Source organism: Chlorocebus sabaeus, chromosome 20 (assembly GCF_047675955.1).
Source record: "Chlorocebus sabaeus isolate Y175 chromosome 20, mChlSab1.0.hap1, whole genome shotgun sequence".
Lineage (NCBI taxonomy): Eukaryota > Metazoa > Chordata > Mammalia > Primates > Cercopithecidae > Chlorocebus > Chlorocebus sabaeus.
The window spans coordinates 39,289,250-39,304,742 of record NC_132923.1 but is presented as its reverse complement, the minus strand read 5'-3'; the positions used below and the strand labels follow the sequence as shown (position 1 = coordinate 39,304,742).

General features: G+C 34.5%; 1 protein-coding gene across 3 annotated transcripts in view; it reads right to left on the bottom strand.

Annotated features, from left to right (window-relative positions):
• DPYD (dihydropyrimidine dehydrogenase) overlaps window positions 1–15,493 on the bottom strand; it is an 844,938-nt gene that overhangs the window by 211,012 nt on the left and 618,433 nt on the right. For all 3 annotated transcript variants that reach the window (XM_007977863.3, XM_007977867.3, XM_037982468.2), the window contains 2 exons: window positions 13,075–13,195; window positions 12,153–12,272 (listed from right to left, as the gene is read on the bottom strand). In XM_007977863.3, coding sequence (XP_007976054.3) covers window positions 12,153–12,272; window positions 13,075–13,195 — 241 coding nt within the window. The remainder of the gene's footprint in view (window positions 1–12,152; window positions 12,273–13,074; window positions 13,196–15,493) is intronic.

The following is a 15,493-nucleotide window of genomic DNA, read 5'->3' as shown; positions in this document are numbered from 1 at the left end:
ATGAAGCACAGAGGTTAATAAGAATATGGAGAGGTTTACTAGACCACTTACAGTGTAATTGTGACCTGTCATTACAGTGAATTTTTTTAAAACAGTGATTAATCTTAGTGTTATATTTATAGATTGTTTTCCATCAATTCTTTTGTTAAGTACAAAAGTGACTATATATTTTCATCCTACAATATGTTAAGACATTACAAAAGCTTAATAGAATACATTAATACAGAATGAGCAAGGCAGAGGGGGCAGCTGAAGCACAGCGGTTAAGTGTACAGTATGAAGAGTCAGACAGTAGGGATTCCAATATACCTGGATACCAGCTGTGTGATGTTATAGAATTTACTTGACCTTTCTGTGTCTCAGTTTATCTTTCAATAAAACAGGCCTCAATTTTTGCCCACCTGATTGGTTTGCTGTACTGATTAAATAGCATAATATGTGAAAAGCTCCCAGCATCTGACACATAGTAAAATGGCCTATATTCTATTAGTTAGAATTTCTAACTAAGTTTCCAAAAGCTCAACAGCAAAATCAAGATGGCTGGCAAAGATTAAAAATCAGTCCAGGCTGGGTGTGGTGGTTCATGCCTATAATTCCAGCACTTTGGGGGGCTGAGGCAGATGGATCACCTGAGGTCAGGAGTTTGAGACCAGACTGGCCAACATCGCAAAACCCTATCTCTACTAAAAATACAAAAATCAGCAATTAACCGGCATGGTGGTGTGAGTCTGTAATCCCAGCTACTCGGGAGGCTGAGGCATGAGAATCGCTTGAACCTGGGAGGTGGAGGTTGCAGTAAGCAGAGATCACACCACTGCACTCCAGTCTGGGCGACTGAGTGGCACTCTGTCTCAAACAAAAACACCAGTCCAATCACTAAATCCTTCTGCTTGTATGCAGCTGAATATTAAGAATAAAATAGGGTTTCTTACATGTCTACTATGTGCCCAAAACTTTCACAAATTCTGGAGGAGTTGATATGAAAGAAACAATGGCTCTTGCTTTTAAGATGTTTATAATCCAAACAGGTCAGTCATCAACCAAATGTGCTAAATGAACTGAGACTAATTAGGAACATTCCTTGGACTTGTGGTTTCTGTTCAATACAATTCTTTTCAAATTAATACATACTAATTAACATTTCTCACACCATATCATGACAGATATGAGCTAAGACAGTTTAACCTTCTTGTTTATTTTTGTTTATTTATATTATATCCTGTTTTGTTGTCAACCAGGGGAAATGAAAAATAGTGTGAGCTCCTTTTTCACTTCAGAAAGGACTTAGTATAGGTTTTTTTAAATTTCAATTTCTTCCCTACCTCGCCATCTTCAAAATGTCCTTCTTTTTCTCCTCACCTAATGAAAAGGTAGCATATCTGAATTACTTACTAGGCTTTTGCAAGCTCAGTTGAAATTATAAAAGAGATGATGCTGTTTTGGGGAAAAAAGATGAATCTGTTCAAAAAGAAGGTGAGACATACGCAGGAACACAGGTATTTGTAACTTACTCAGGATTACAAAGAAGGACATCCAAAGTTGCTCTCGGCATCACAGTTAGACTGAGTGCTCAGACGGTTTATCCAAGGCAGTAAGAAATAAGATTTTTTTATTACTATATTGATGGCAGCTTCATTTCTAGCTGCATGCTTACACTTCAAGAAAAATGCCTGAATGATGCCTCTCATTTTTGTTCCTTGAAACGAATCCAAGAATGTTTCCCTAATTTACCTATCTGACTCAATTTTCCAAGATAGAGACTGAGTGAAACAGGTAATATGGGCCCATAATTTTAACAAGGGTCACAGAAGACTACACTGGCAGCTTTTCAAAACCAGAGAGAATAAATGTTAGATTAGTAAGTGACACTTGTAGACTATTAGAATTTAATGAGTATACTATATTTAGACAGATATGACAGATGTTAATCTCTGACATTAATAAAAATGCCTAAAAGTTCATTTTGGAGAAAGATCTGAGTATGAACCCAGACTATGAAATGTGGTTATGTAAACTCTGGCAAGTTTCTTAAGTATCTAGACTTGAGTCTCTAAGTCTGCAGAATGGGCCAAATGATATCCACCTCCCAGGGTTATTTAAATAAGAATGCATATAAAGTGTTCAATAAAGCTCTGGGCACATAAAGATTGTATCATTCAAAGGCCTTGATATTCCCACACAGCTGTTATGCATTGCTTGAATAGCCAGTGCTGCTGAGGAATGCAGAAATGCTGATCAATTTTCTAGCAATACATAAGTCTGTCAACATAAATTTCCAAATACCAAAAGAGCACATATTAACTTAAATACTGAGATTTATAAATCCGTAAATCACTTTTTTTTTTTGGGTAGGGTCTCACTCTTTTGCCTAGGCTGGAGTGCATGGGCGCAATCTTGGCTCACTGCAGCATCGACCTCCCAGACTCACTCACTCCTCCCACCTCAACCTCAGGAGTAGCCGGGACTACAGGTGCATGTCACCTTGCCAGGCTAAGTTTTGTATTTTTGGTAGAGACAGGGTTTCACCATGTTGCTCAGGCTAGTCTCAAACTCCTGGGCTCAAGTAATCTGCCCGCCTCAGCCTCCAGAAGTGCTGGGATTACATGTGTGAGCCATCGCTCTCAGCCTAACAATTTTCTTAAAATTGCCAGTGTTACTGTAAGAGACATAGTTAAGTTTATATAAACAGGAAAACCAAGGTATTGCTTAGTTGTCATAAAGTTGTGTGAAGATTAAATGAAATACGTTAGTGGTTTTCTCAGACAGTATACACACTCAGAGTTACACTGTACACAGAAATTTATATATCCCACAAGTAAACTGATTTTAAGGGAATCATTTTCTAGTTCCCCAATTTCCATATGTATGATTTCTTAAGTTTTATATGCTTGAGAAACAATGCAATCAAGGCATCCCACTGGTTCTTCTGTCTCAACTCCTTTGTTTCAACAGTCCTTCCCCTGCTTTCTAAAAAAACCATATTTTTCATTGATCTCAAATATTAAAATGACATATACATAGAATATAAAAATTTGGGGGTACCAAACAAAATAATCCAAAATATTGGTGTTGGTTTTGAGAAAGTGATTGATTCTAATGATTCAACGACAAAAATTCTTGCAAGTCAGGTAAATCCCAGGTTTCTGATTTCAATAAAATAGAAAGAGCAAGTCATCAAGTTGCCTAATCACTTTTGGTGAAGATTGCTAACTAATTTTAGGCTTACAATGGGGAAGGTGCTCAAATATTTAGGTAAAATAACTATAATAAACTCCTTCCAGTTTATTTATTTAGATAAACAAGGATTTTCAGTGTCCACATCTAAAAAAAAAAAAAAGAATAAACCTGATGATAAACTCTATTTTTTAAGAATAATATGTCTCGATAGATACATAATCAAATTATTTAAAAAGCCATACATTTCTCATTAATAAATGGATCTTCAATAAAATTCACTTTTATTTTGAATAATTATCAATAGTTATGATATATTTATGTTGTTTTGATAAAGTGTAAATTATAAATTCTAACAAAACAGGAAATAATTTATCATTTAAAGACTTAATCTAGGAATTTTTAAAATGTAAAAGTCCATTTATGCACATATATTTTGTTAAAGAGTACTTCCAAAGAGGATCGTTAAGATGTTCAAGCATTAAAAGAAAACATAAAAATAGGATAAAATTTGATGGAGAAATTGATTGAAAATATGAGTTTCAGGAGAAAAAAAAAGATGTAAAACTCCCACTCTTTGTTAGAGCATGTTTATGAATTTTTAAATGGGCGATGATAAATATAAAAAAGCACAGTGGTGCTGTTTATTCCTAGTATGTATATTTAAAAAAATGCAAACAATTTCATTTAAAGAATTCATATTTGCAAAACATGGGGGATTATGTCTTTTGCTAGCACTTGAACTTACTGCTAAAATTCTCAAGTCAACTAAAATGAGTGAGGAGTATATAGTTTATAAAGTTTTAATGGTAGGGTGTTTGTAAGCATAACAATTTGAAAACCACAGAAATAATGTACTGTATATAAAATCTACAGTACACTTTCCAATCCAACATTTCTTCACTGAATTGAGCTGACACGTCAGACTCTCCAAAAGCATAGCAAGTAATGTTAAGCTGGCCTGACTAAATTCCTTTCTCCTTTCTATTTTGATACCAACTCTTATAATCACTCCTGTATAACCTTGGCAGTCTCCACCTTCAAGTATCAGATACCGTGTAGTGTCTCAAAGGTTTACTGTGCCCCACACTTAAGGATCTCTTGGAATTCGAGGTGTTTTCTACCAGGCATTCACATGGTACTAAATTGTTGGGAATGCACATCAGGACATTTGTCTGTCAGAAGAAGGTTTCAAGCAGCTTCCAGGATTGATGAATGATATCATGAACAGTCTATAAAGAGGACCTTGGAAGAGCTCAGTGCATAGTGTAACAGTGCTAACAGCAGGGACACTGCATTGAAATAGTGTATCTCCACAACATTGGTTATCTCCTCCCTTCCACTAATAAGAGGATAGCATTGTTTGGGGATAGCAAGAAAGCAGTAAATTAAGAGAGAAGAGCAGTAAGCTACCAGTACTCTTGTTTCCCACACTTTAAGGGTTTGAGAATACAACTAGGTAAACTGTCCTAGAAGACAGCTGTTATTACTCAATATGCTAGTGTCTATACAAAGTTAAGAAGAAAAACATAATATTTCACAATCGTGAGCTTAATTTTATCCTTGTCTGACTCACACCTGTTTCCTTTTCAAAGGACTAGTGATATCCATAAATTGTCTTCAATGGCACTCATAATAAATTCTCTTCGCATAAACAATGGTTTCCACTCAACATTTAATCTTAAATAGAGTGACATGTTCTTCTCTACTCTGAGACCTCAAAGACTGTGTTCCACTTTTTCTAAGAATTCTGATTTCATTTACTATAACATGTTTCAGATACTTAACTGTGGGCAGAGATTCTTAAATCAAATACTAATTTTACCATTGCGTAAAGCATTTGACATTATTTTGGAAATAAGATATTCTAAGTAAAATGCTCAATGATACTAATCTTTCTTTATCTACTGTTCTCAAAGTGTGGTTCCCAGACCGGTAGCAAAAGCATCACCTGGAACTTGTTAGCAGTGTACATTCTCAGGCCCTCCAAGCCTTATGTATCAGAAACTCTGGGGAAGAGGTCCAGAAATCTGTGTTGCAACAAGCCTTCCAGTTTCTGATGCATGCTAAAGTTTGAGAACCAGTGATCTACTGGAATCTCACCTCACCAAGAGGATGTGGATATGTAAAAATTGGCTACAGTTTACAAGTTAAATAAAAATATTTTTCTTTACTAACAGAGATGAATCCTGATCCATAAAAGACTCATAAATATAAATCTTAAATCCCACAAACTAAGAGTTAATCTATTTTCTTCTTATGTAATCAGACATTTGCTTCCAGCAGGTTTCAAGATCTTCAACTACTGAGAGGCAATGACATTTTGATAGTCCTCTAGATGTGAGGAATAAATGTGTTGGCTGTATAGTCAGAGTAATGCTAGAGAGTTTGGTCTGATGCTTAGGGGTTTAGGACGACGAATGGATAAAGATGGTGAGGAATCTCATTCCAGTCATGCCCTCCTTTCCTAATTTCCCTTTTCACTGTTTGGTCTTCTTCCCCTTTTCCTTAGGGAGTCGAGTGATTGATAGCCTAATCCAATGACTGTATTACAGCTGCCTCAACTAGGACTCTTTTCCTTATCATTAGCAGTTAGCCTATGGTTAAATTCACAGCTCACTGCTTGGTACAGCCCCTGAGATTTAAGGGTCTGGCCTTTAGAAAATATTTAACATAAAACTGAAATCTTGACATACTGAGAACTCAGTTCTCTGCAAGGCTTCCTTAATTAATCCAATGTACTGTACCATTGTTCTGTATGAGACTGTGACACGGTGAACTGTTTCTGAAGCTTACAGAGATGTGTAGTTCTAAATTAAACAGCCACTGACGTGTACCTACACTGATTTTTTAGTACAGTAGATATGCATGAATCTGTGAATATTTAAATTCAAGCTCAAACAGTGACACAATACTCTCTAGTTTTACTTTCATAATAGAACATTTTTTGATTAATTTCAAGCTTGAAATCATTCTTTATGAAAAAACACACACAGAGGAAAGAAATTTAATAATTCATTACCACTGCTGCAAAGGTAAGTTTTCTTAATATGCTTGTCAGAATTCTTTGGTTTACAAAGTCTATCAAATATTTTCTTAGGAACTGGAACAGACATTAATTTATTTTCCTAATTTTGAACCAAAGGAAAATATATATAATATCCAGGTACCCATGAATTTGTTGGCTCTTAAATACTATTTGGTTCTACCATTTATCTGTAGGACAATAGTTATTTTAAAATACCTAAGGAAAGGATGTAGACCTTGATCTATGCTTTAAACCTTTGCCCTTGCTCCAGTCTGTCGATGAGCTGTAAGCGTCTATGAATATGGCAGCTGAGTCCCAGATGAAAAATTATGCATCTCATAAACTGCTATTCTGCTGAAATGTCAAGCCAAGGCAAGGCTGTACCTCAGACTCAGCACTTGGCATTTTCCTTCTGTCTGCTTTGTTGCCATGAAGCAAACATGAACAGTGAGGATTTGTGTAGGGCAGGTAGCAGGCGAGCTCACTGTCAAAAATCTATTATTAGGGCTCTGATCTCCTGCACAGACCAACGATGGCTAAATAGTGAGATGCTCAGGTTCCAGGAAAGCCAATATAATAAAAAAGGTGATTCTTTGTCAATCTGTACATGAATATATTCAAATGAACATTATTTAAATGAGAATATTTCTAATGGTGAGCCTCTCTCAACCAAAGTGATAACTTATAATAAAAATTGCAATCTAGCATCTTTATTTGAAATGCTTACTTTTGACTGTTCTGCAAATATAGTACATACATATTTGTATAACAAGGTCTTTAATAGTTTGATCAGTTAAACTTGTAATAAGCTAAGAATGTTTTTACATAGGTGAATAACAGGCCAGATTTTTTGCATTACTTTTGTACACACACAAAAAAGGAAAAAGATAAGTGAGTATAAAAAGGAAGGCTCTCCTTTTAATTATTCTTTTTGGCATGAATTACCACATTTTTATTCATTTAAATTCTATCTTTATCTATCAGGTTACTTTAGCTCTTCAATGTTAAAGCCTAAGCTCTTATCGATAAAGATGATTACAATAGATAGCTTAAATTTTATGACAGATAATAGGCGTGTTTTTCTAGAAGCAATTTATGCATCAATAATCATGTGATTGACACATAAAAAATCCAGCACATTAAAAACCTTCCCAATTAAAAAAATACCAACACTGTATTTTATGATGGAATTGTAATGTGTGGTGTAAGAACTTAAAGCAATCCTGCCAAAATCTTCAGTTGCTGGCATGTGTGAAAATAGTTATTTAAAGAAAAATGTAACTAAAACTTCTGAGTTTCTAATCTGTTTTGTTTTGCCATCTCTCTGATTTTACATAAATATTCACTAATAAATACAACAAAATAAGTGTATGATTAGAGTGGGTTACACTGGATTTGTGTTTACGTAATGCCCAGTAGCAGAGTGTATGCTGCCAAGTTATTATTGCATTCTAACAATTCACGCCTAAGTAACTATCTTAAAAACACCCATAAACTATGCGATGTGAAGTCGATGCCTAAAATTCCTTTCTAAGCTACTATATTGATTCACATTTGTGCAAGTTTTCTAAATTACACACTTTGTACTCACTTCTGGCCCTACACTGACACAGATCTACAAATTACTAGCTAAATTTCTAACTTGTACCTTCTTTTATTAGTATTTCCTATGTCGGTTTTACAATGAAAACACCTTTAGGAAGCTTGTAACCATACCAAGCCAGTGTCCAGTAGCTCACATAGCTAGATTTCAAATCATTCATTATTTACTTGTAAACTCTAAGAACATTCATGGAATATTCCACTATAATTTATTTAGAAATACACAGTCATTTACTGGATTCTGTAATTACCTCTATGAGAGGAGTAACTCTGGGCTGAAATAGAGAGAAAATCTTAAAAGCCATATTTTATGAATTATTCAGAAATCAATAATAAAGTTTATAAGTCTTAATACTGAACAAAATGTGTTCTCTTGTTGTAATTGTGTAAGTCAATACATAATTAATAACTTCAAACAAGCATTCAAAATTTGAAGTTCAGAACAAGAATTTCCTTTCCTTTGGTGAAAACAGAACAAATTTGGCAAATAAAATAACTTAAAACAGTAAGTTAGTTTTTCAAGCTCATGGGAAGTAAATTGTATCGAGCCTGAAGTGTCTGTCTATCATTATTTCTATTTAAGTGTCTTCTGCACTCTTTCCTGTGTGTGTGAATGTGCTTGTGTTTGTATGTGCAACACAGGAAATATATACAGGGCAATGAAATTCATTCTCCATTAATAAAAAACATTAAAAACACAAGGAACAACAACAAAAACCTCAAATGAATTTACTCCATTGAAAAATGAATGATTACTTTTTCTCCCGAAGTACCTGTAAATGAATAAAGGTTATCCTCACTAAGTCAGCTGCAAGAAAGACATCTTTAGTTTATGCCATGCAGGACTGATTCTTAACCAGCTCTGAAAGAATCTTACCCACAGGGAGGATTTCATGTGAAAATGTCACACCACAGCTGGATAACACCATTTATATAGGTGATAGTAATCACTGATTTGGGGGCTATCTTAAGATGCCCTCATTATTTGGGAATGAAGTCAGAAAAAAAGGTCAAAATTTGAAACTATAAACAGACAAAAAAGAACTTAAACTAGGAAAAATAATGAGTCATGTACTCAAGGATGGAGTTTATAATTGTTACTGAGATTAGAGTTTTTTCCAACCAAATAAGTCAAAGAATTTCTTCTTCCTTTCCTCTCCCCAAACCCAATAAACTATTCAACTGTGTGATGATACATGAATTAACTGCTGTTTGATACAACAGAAGTTTTCTGGGTGGATTCCAGAAAAAGGAAAGTTCATAACAACTTAGTATTAGGTCTATACTGTCCAAAGAAAGGTACAGAATTCTTTAGAATCAATGGTTTAGATGGAGTACTTACATGGTGGACAGCTGAATCAGCCATCTTTGTTTGATAAAAAATATTCCTTATGGATACCAAACAAGATTTCCTTTTATACTGTTCTCACTATGAAATCATCTGGTACATAATTCAACTTTTTAATGGAGCAATACTATGATGTATTTCTCCCATAATTGAAATTCAGGTTTATAAATCACTTTATTATGAGTTTGTTTCATATATTTAAGCACCCCCCAAGAGTCTAAGTGTCTGCAGATGAATTAGAAAAATAGTTTCTAAAATAGCAAAGCTGAGGATAAGACCTTGGAGTGGGGTCCTAATTTGCTCTCTTGATGTAACTTGTAAGCTACAGCAGGTAGAAGTTATCTTTCTACAGTCTTACTGACCTCTTTTATTTAACAAAAGAGACCTCCCTCTGAAACAGTAACTCTCAAAATATTTTGAAGTTAACTAAGTAAAAAGTGCGTTTTACATTATGGCATATATAAGTGTATATTATGTGTATAACTGAAAAAGAAGTTTGGTCAAACAATGCTTATCCCAACCATGTGCAAAGCATTCTGACAATTCTTATTCTATTTCATTATTTAAAATGTTGATTGCAGTTAACTAAACTTGATTGCACAGTATACTCATGAATTGGGAACCAACCTTTGAAAGATATTGCTCTCAAATCCAGGATACTTATATCTGCAGTCATTCAATTCACATTCCTTAGCTGAGATCCTGTTTTCCCAGGGCAAGTCATTGTCCCTTATTAGCTAATGCATTTTCTCTAGAAGAACATTCCTGAAATGTGCCCATTTTTCTACAGCAGGTATACTACTCCAGGTGCCTCACTATTTCCGTATTTAAACAAAACATAATCTTCATTTCAAAGAGCAGAAATCTTATTCTGAGAAAAAATAACAACAATTGAATAAACAGCTAAAGAATATACTGAAAGGGGAAAATATTCTTCACTGGCAATGAAAAGTATGTGCTGTGTTCAGGTGGCTATCCAAAATTAAGCTCTATTTAGTTTTCACTTTTCAAAAATCTGTGATTCATGCAGTGCCTCTGAAAGAAGACATTGCCATGCTCTGAGAGAACATTTGAGCAGATAGTAGCACTGTGCTATGGTAAATTTTTAAAAAATCTTATAAGAATATCTAGCTTATTTTGTGTAATTTTCAGTATTAAAGCAGCATTTGAAGTCCTGACAACCATATTTGATAAAACTCTCAAAAATTGGAAACCGTTGTTATTTAACACAATTTTGCTAGGCTGTTTTGCTATAACTCATACTGAAGGTACTCTGTTATAGAACTTGCTCTGTCCTAAAATATATTATCATTGCCTATTTAAACTGCTTTTCAGATTCTATTACCTTTAAACTTAAGCAAGCATTGCTTTAAAGGAGGGAAACTATATTAATTCTGTCAATGTGGAGAAAGGCTATTTTCAAAACAGATTGTTTAATGTGAAGAAACTTAATATAGAACCTATTAGAAATGAGGTACAAGTCCTTTAAAATGTTAGGGATTTTTTGTTGTTTAAAATGAAAGTTCCACCCAGGCTTAGCTAAGCTTATAGCCCAAGTGAATATTTATATATGGATTTATAAATCTTAGCAATAGAGTTTTATGGAAATGCTAACAGACCCTAGGTACGGCTGAACTTGTTTTCAGGTACTGCTATAATTTCTAGTGTGTGTATGCTTAAAGACTGCAACACAAAAGAGTGTTTCTAATGCTATAATTTTGTAGTTTTATTAGACTGAGTTATAGTATGGAAGAATATTCAGAAATTGCAGCTTAAATGAGAAAACGTGAATGGTGTTACTTATATAAAATACTACTGCAATAGTTCTTTTATTAATTTTTAATGTTCAGCAGCCTCTGCGACCTCCTTTATTCTCTTGCTGTCAACATGGCAGGCTGGAAAAATTGAAATGGGCTGACAGAAAACATAGTGCATGTTACAGCCCAACTCTGGAGTCTCTTGACTCTCTTTCTGTGGCACTTGCTAGCGCGGTCCACGTTATTCTGCATTACAATAATATTTAAGGCCCTGTTTGATAGCTCCTGATAAAAGCGAGTTGTGTCTGGAGCCTGAGCAGGTGCTCCTCGTCAGCCTTCTTCTTTCTGACATTGTGGGAATGGCATTCAATTAAAAGCAGAATATAATCGTTTTTGTTCTTCATGGCTCACAGGCATACTTCATACTCTCAAAACAGAATACCTCAGCATGGATAGAGCTTTATTTGTGTCTGTCCAGCCTCTTCCAAAAGCACATTTTGGTCTGATTCAGCAATGCTTTTCTTGAACAGTGGGGCACTGTTATGTTATGTATATTTACCACTTTCTCTATCACCAAGGAGACTAATCCCCATACCGGTACAGTCAAGAACCTTACAGCATTGTCTTTGCAAGCCCAAGTTCGTGTTGTCACAGTTACAGAATGCACAGGGCAAAGACACTGAACAGGACCTTGAGATTAAAACCTCTCTTTCTTTTTCAAATTCAAGTGTATGATGATGAGAAAGAGTGTGCAAAGGTGTGAGGTCTGCAAATGTCTTGTCAGCTGATGCTTAATTCAGTGTTTTAATGGCTTGTTTAGGACAGTTGTGAAAGCAAGATTTTTGAAGATGGTAGATGTCTAAATTCCAGGAAGAATGAAAACTAGTCCAGACTATGAAAAGGATATTGTAATGAGGGTGCCTATATTTTTCTCTCAGAGGGCCCTCATATTAACCCTTACTAATAAGTGGCAAAAGAACTGAGAGACAATGAGAAATTCTCAGGAAAGCATGGACCACAAGAGAACAGAATTTGTGCAAGACTTTATCTTGATATTCTCTCATCCTGTGCTGTCACTTGAGCTTTCACATTCAATCTGTTCTGTCATAACTATTATGAATATTGATCAGCTATGAGTTATAAGAATTTGGGATCATAAAAGATACAAAACTCTTGCAACATGACCTCCTGATTTTTCAACAACCTCCAAGAAAGCACAATGCAAGAAGTGGGCAACACCTACCAGACACTCCTCCATAGGTAGTTCGCTTTGCAATCCCCACTGCTGGCCAAGGTGTGCCATCAGATTTTAATCCCATCAGACCTGAGACAGTGTTGGTGGCTGTAACGCCATCGGCACCACCTGTGAAAGACACATCAACATTTTCATGCAGCTCTTATAAGACATGATAGTTAAAACCCATTCAAATCCTCACAACCCAGAAAAATGCATTCTACTTTATCTTGAGAACATGCTTTCTCCTCAAAGTTCTTCAGTAATTTAACCCCTACATTTATGTTTAAAATTTGAAACACTAAAAAAGTTTTAATTACCACAACTTTATTTTCTCAATTATTACACAGACTTGTTGTTACCAAATGTTTTGTACTTAGTGACATTTTCCAGGTAATTTACAATGTCTTTGCAAGTCAGGGTGCAGTTTTCCTGGGATGGAACACAAGCATGCATGATTTATGTATTCAACAAATATTTATTGGGCATGTATTTAAGGAAGTCAGCTAGGCCCTATAAAATATAAAGAGAACTCATGAGAAATTTCACATTGTGGAAACTGAAATTTCTTTTTTTTTCTATTTTACTTCATTAAAGGTTAACATATTGAATTGTTACCATATGAGGTCATTTAGTTTGGGCAGGATTGCTGTGACTGTGCTTTTTGTTCTTATAATGTGTGAAATAAGTGTTTATTAGGAAAAACTATAAATGATCTTGTGTTTCCAGATCAAAGTTCATGGTCAATTTGCTAGCGTGAGACCAGGTGTAAATCTCCTGTGTTTGTGGGATCGAGTGCTCAATTGGAAACTTTTAAAATTGAGACAAAAAAATATACACATGTTTGTATGAAAAGACATACTTGAGTATGGCTACATAATGTGAGTGAATATTTATAATAGTGGGCAACTGATTCAAGTCAAGTTCTTACCTTCCTTTGCAGCTCTTGCGATGCTCACAATATCAGTGACATTTGGGGTCAGCTTGGCAAAAAAAGGAATCTGAACAGCTTGCCTAACCCAGCGGCAGATGTTACGCACCAGCTCTGGATCCTGTTCAAATAGGTCGGTTAAATATACAACATAATTAAAGAATTGTGATCAAAATGTGTACTGGAACAACAGCAAAGCTGGAGATGTACAAGACAAATCCAACTTGACAATGAGCTACATGATATATTTCTCAAATTCCTCCTCAGTATTACACCTAGACTCATTAGGGAACTAAGGTTAACACACTTCAAGTGAACTGCAAAATCATCACATAAAGGTTAAATTCCTCAAGAGAGCCTTTAGAAAATAAAATTTCAAAGAACAAAATGGAAGACAGTGTTTCCTGCTTTCAGTTAAATATTATCAGGAATGGAACACAAACTTTCGATAGTAAATACAGGAAACATTACAAAATTTCTAGTGATCTCATTGGTTTAAGCAAAATAAAAAATATTTAAACTGCCGACTCTCAAGTGAATGATATTAAATCTAAAGCTTGTTGTTTTCATTATTAGACTTAGTCTTGATGTGTATTCAAAACAAAATCTATTACTTCATCATCAATCTACATGTGATATGTAGCATTTGCAAATATGGAATAATTCAGCCTTGTATTATAATGAACTGATCAGTGACTTTAATTTACTTTTGTAAATGTTACCAAGATCTGTGCAGCATTTTTCAGCACTCACGTACTTGAAAGAATTGATCAAAATGACAAAAATGAAATAAAATATCAAATGCTTATTTTAAAAAGCAAGAAATAGACATTTCCCTGTGCCTATTTTCTGTGATTTTCCAGGCCTTTATTTTCTCATGGGGCAAGTATCATTTAGAGGGCAAACACCTATCCTTTCCATTGAATAACTCAGCTACAGTACAGTAATGTTCTTTGATTTCAACACATACAATAGTCCTTTTTTTCATTACTTTTAGTGCGAAATTTATTCTGACAGGTACTGATAATGTGCTTTGATAAATTACCTTAAAGTATGCAATAGCAATTCATTATTGAACTGGGTAATATTATCTTAGCAAGTTAAAATGTTTTTGAATAAAAGAAAAACCCAGACAAATACAGTCATATATTTAAACTATGAAATAGTAGGGAAGCATATCATTTGTAATTAATATTTTTATATGTAAGAAAGTTGCTCTTTGCATTTTAACCTTTCGAATTCCTTTAAGATGAGATTTGTAATGTTGTAACCTTTAGAGAGAACCTTTTCACTTAGGTTTAATGTGTCTTGATCCATCATCCTGTATTACTCAAAAAGTTATGCATTTTTGTGCTAAGATACTGCAATGAGGTAATTTCTGTTGATTGTTATCGTCTCTATTAAGCAAAACTTAATACTTTTAAAAAGAAGTCTTTGGTTTGGCTTGTTCTCTTTTTAGAACAGTAATTTCTTCATTAAACATAAATATTAAAAAAGTACTGTATGGAATGCTCTACAGGGCATACTATGCATTATGAATAGTAAAATGTGGAGACTTAGCTATACAAATTCTAACTCATGAAAATGGAGATCTGCCCCTGCCCATGCAATGCTCATGAAATATTTATAACCACTGCATTGGTATTATGAAGGCAGTTGCATCTTTGTGACTTTCATTTCTAAGTTATGAATTTCCATGGGACTTAGCCTAGAAATGACAGTAACTCTAGATGATATGAATTGCATGTCCTTTGTGGAAGCTCTCTTTAAGGTAGAATTTGACAATAATTTAAAGATCACTTGAATGGCATAATACATGGAATGTATCCTGGTAAGAATTACTGAAACAAATTTGAAATATTATTTAGTTCCAATAGAGTAAACACTAATAATCTGACATAGGCTTCTAAGCGGCTTTCAATACTATTGACCCCCAGGCCATACTAATTTACTTTGAACATCTGTCAGACTTTTTTTTCTGATTTTCACTAGGTGACTGCTTTAAATGACTGCCTCTTACCCCATTGTTTAACAATTCGGAATTTGTTCAAAGTTTTTCAAATTCTTAGAAATATATGGGGTTTTTGGTTAGCAATGTGTACTTGAATCATCTGTCTCTATTTTGCGATAGCATAATTTGACCCTCCCATAGTTCCACGAGTAAAGTTGACGGTGTTCACATATATTTTTCTCATCTTCATACTTAGCCAAGCCAGCTGTTGACTAATCATCATAGTCAAGTGTAAGTACAGTTTGGTTACCTGAAAATTTTAAAAACAACTTCTACCCAAAATTATCATAAAAATTAATGACTGTTCTGTAAATTGCAATGTTTTGTTTGACAGGTATAATAGAGAATATTCTAATACAACCAGAAAGGTGGTGAGGTCAGTAACATCATGAAATGAATCTATATGCT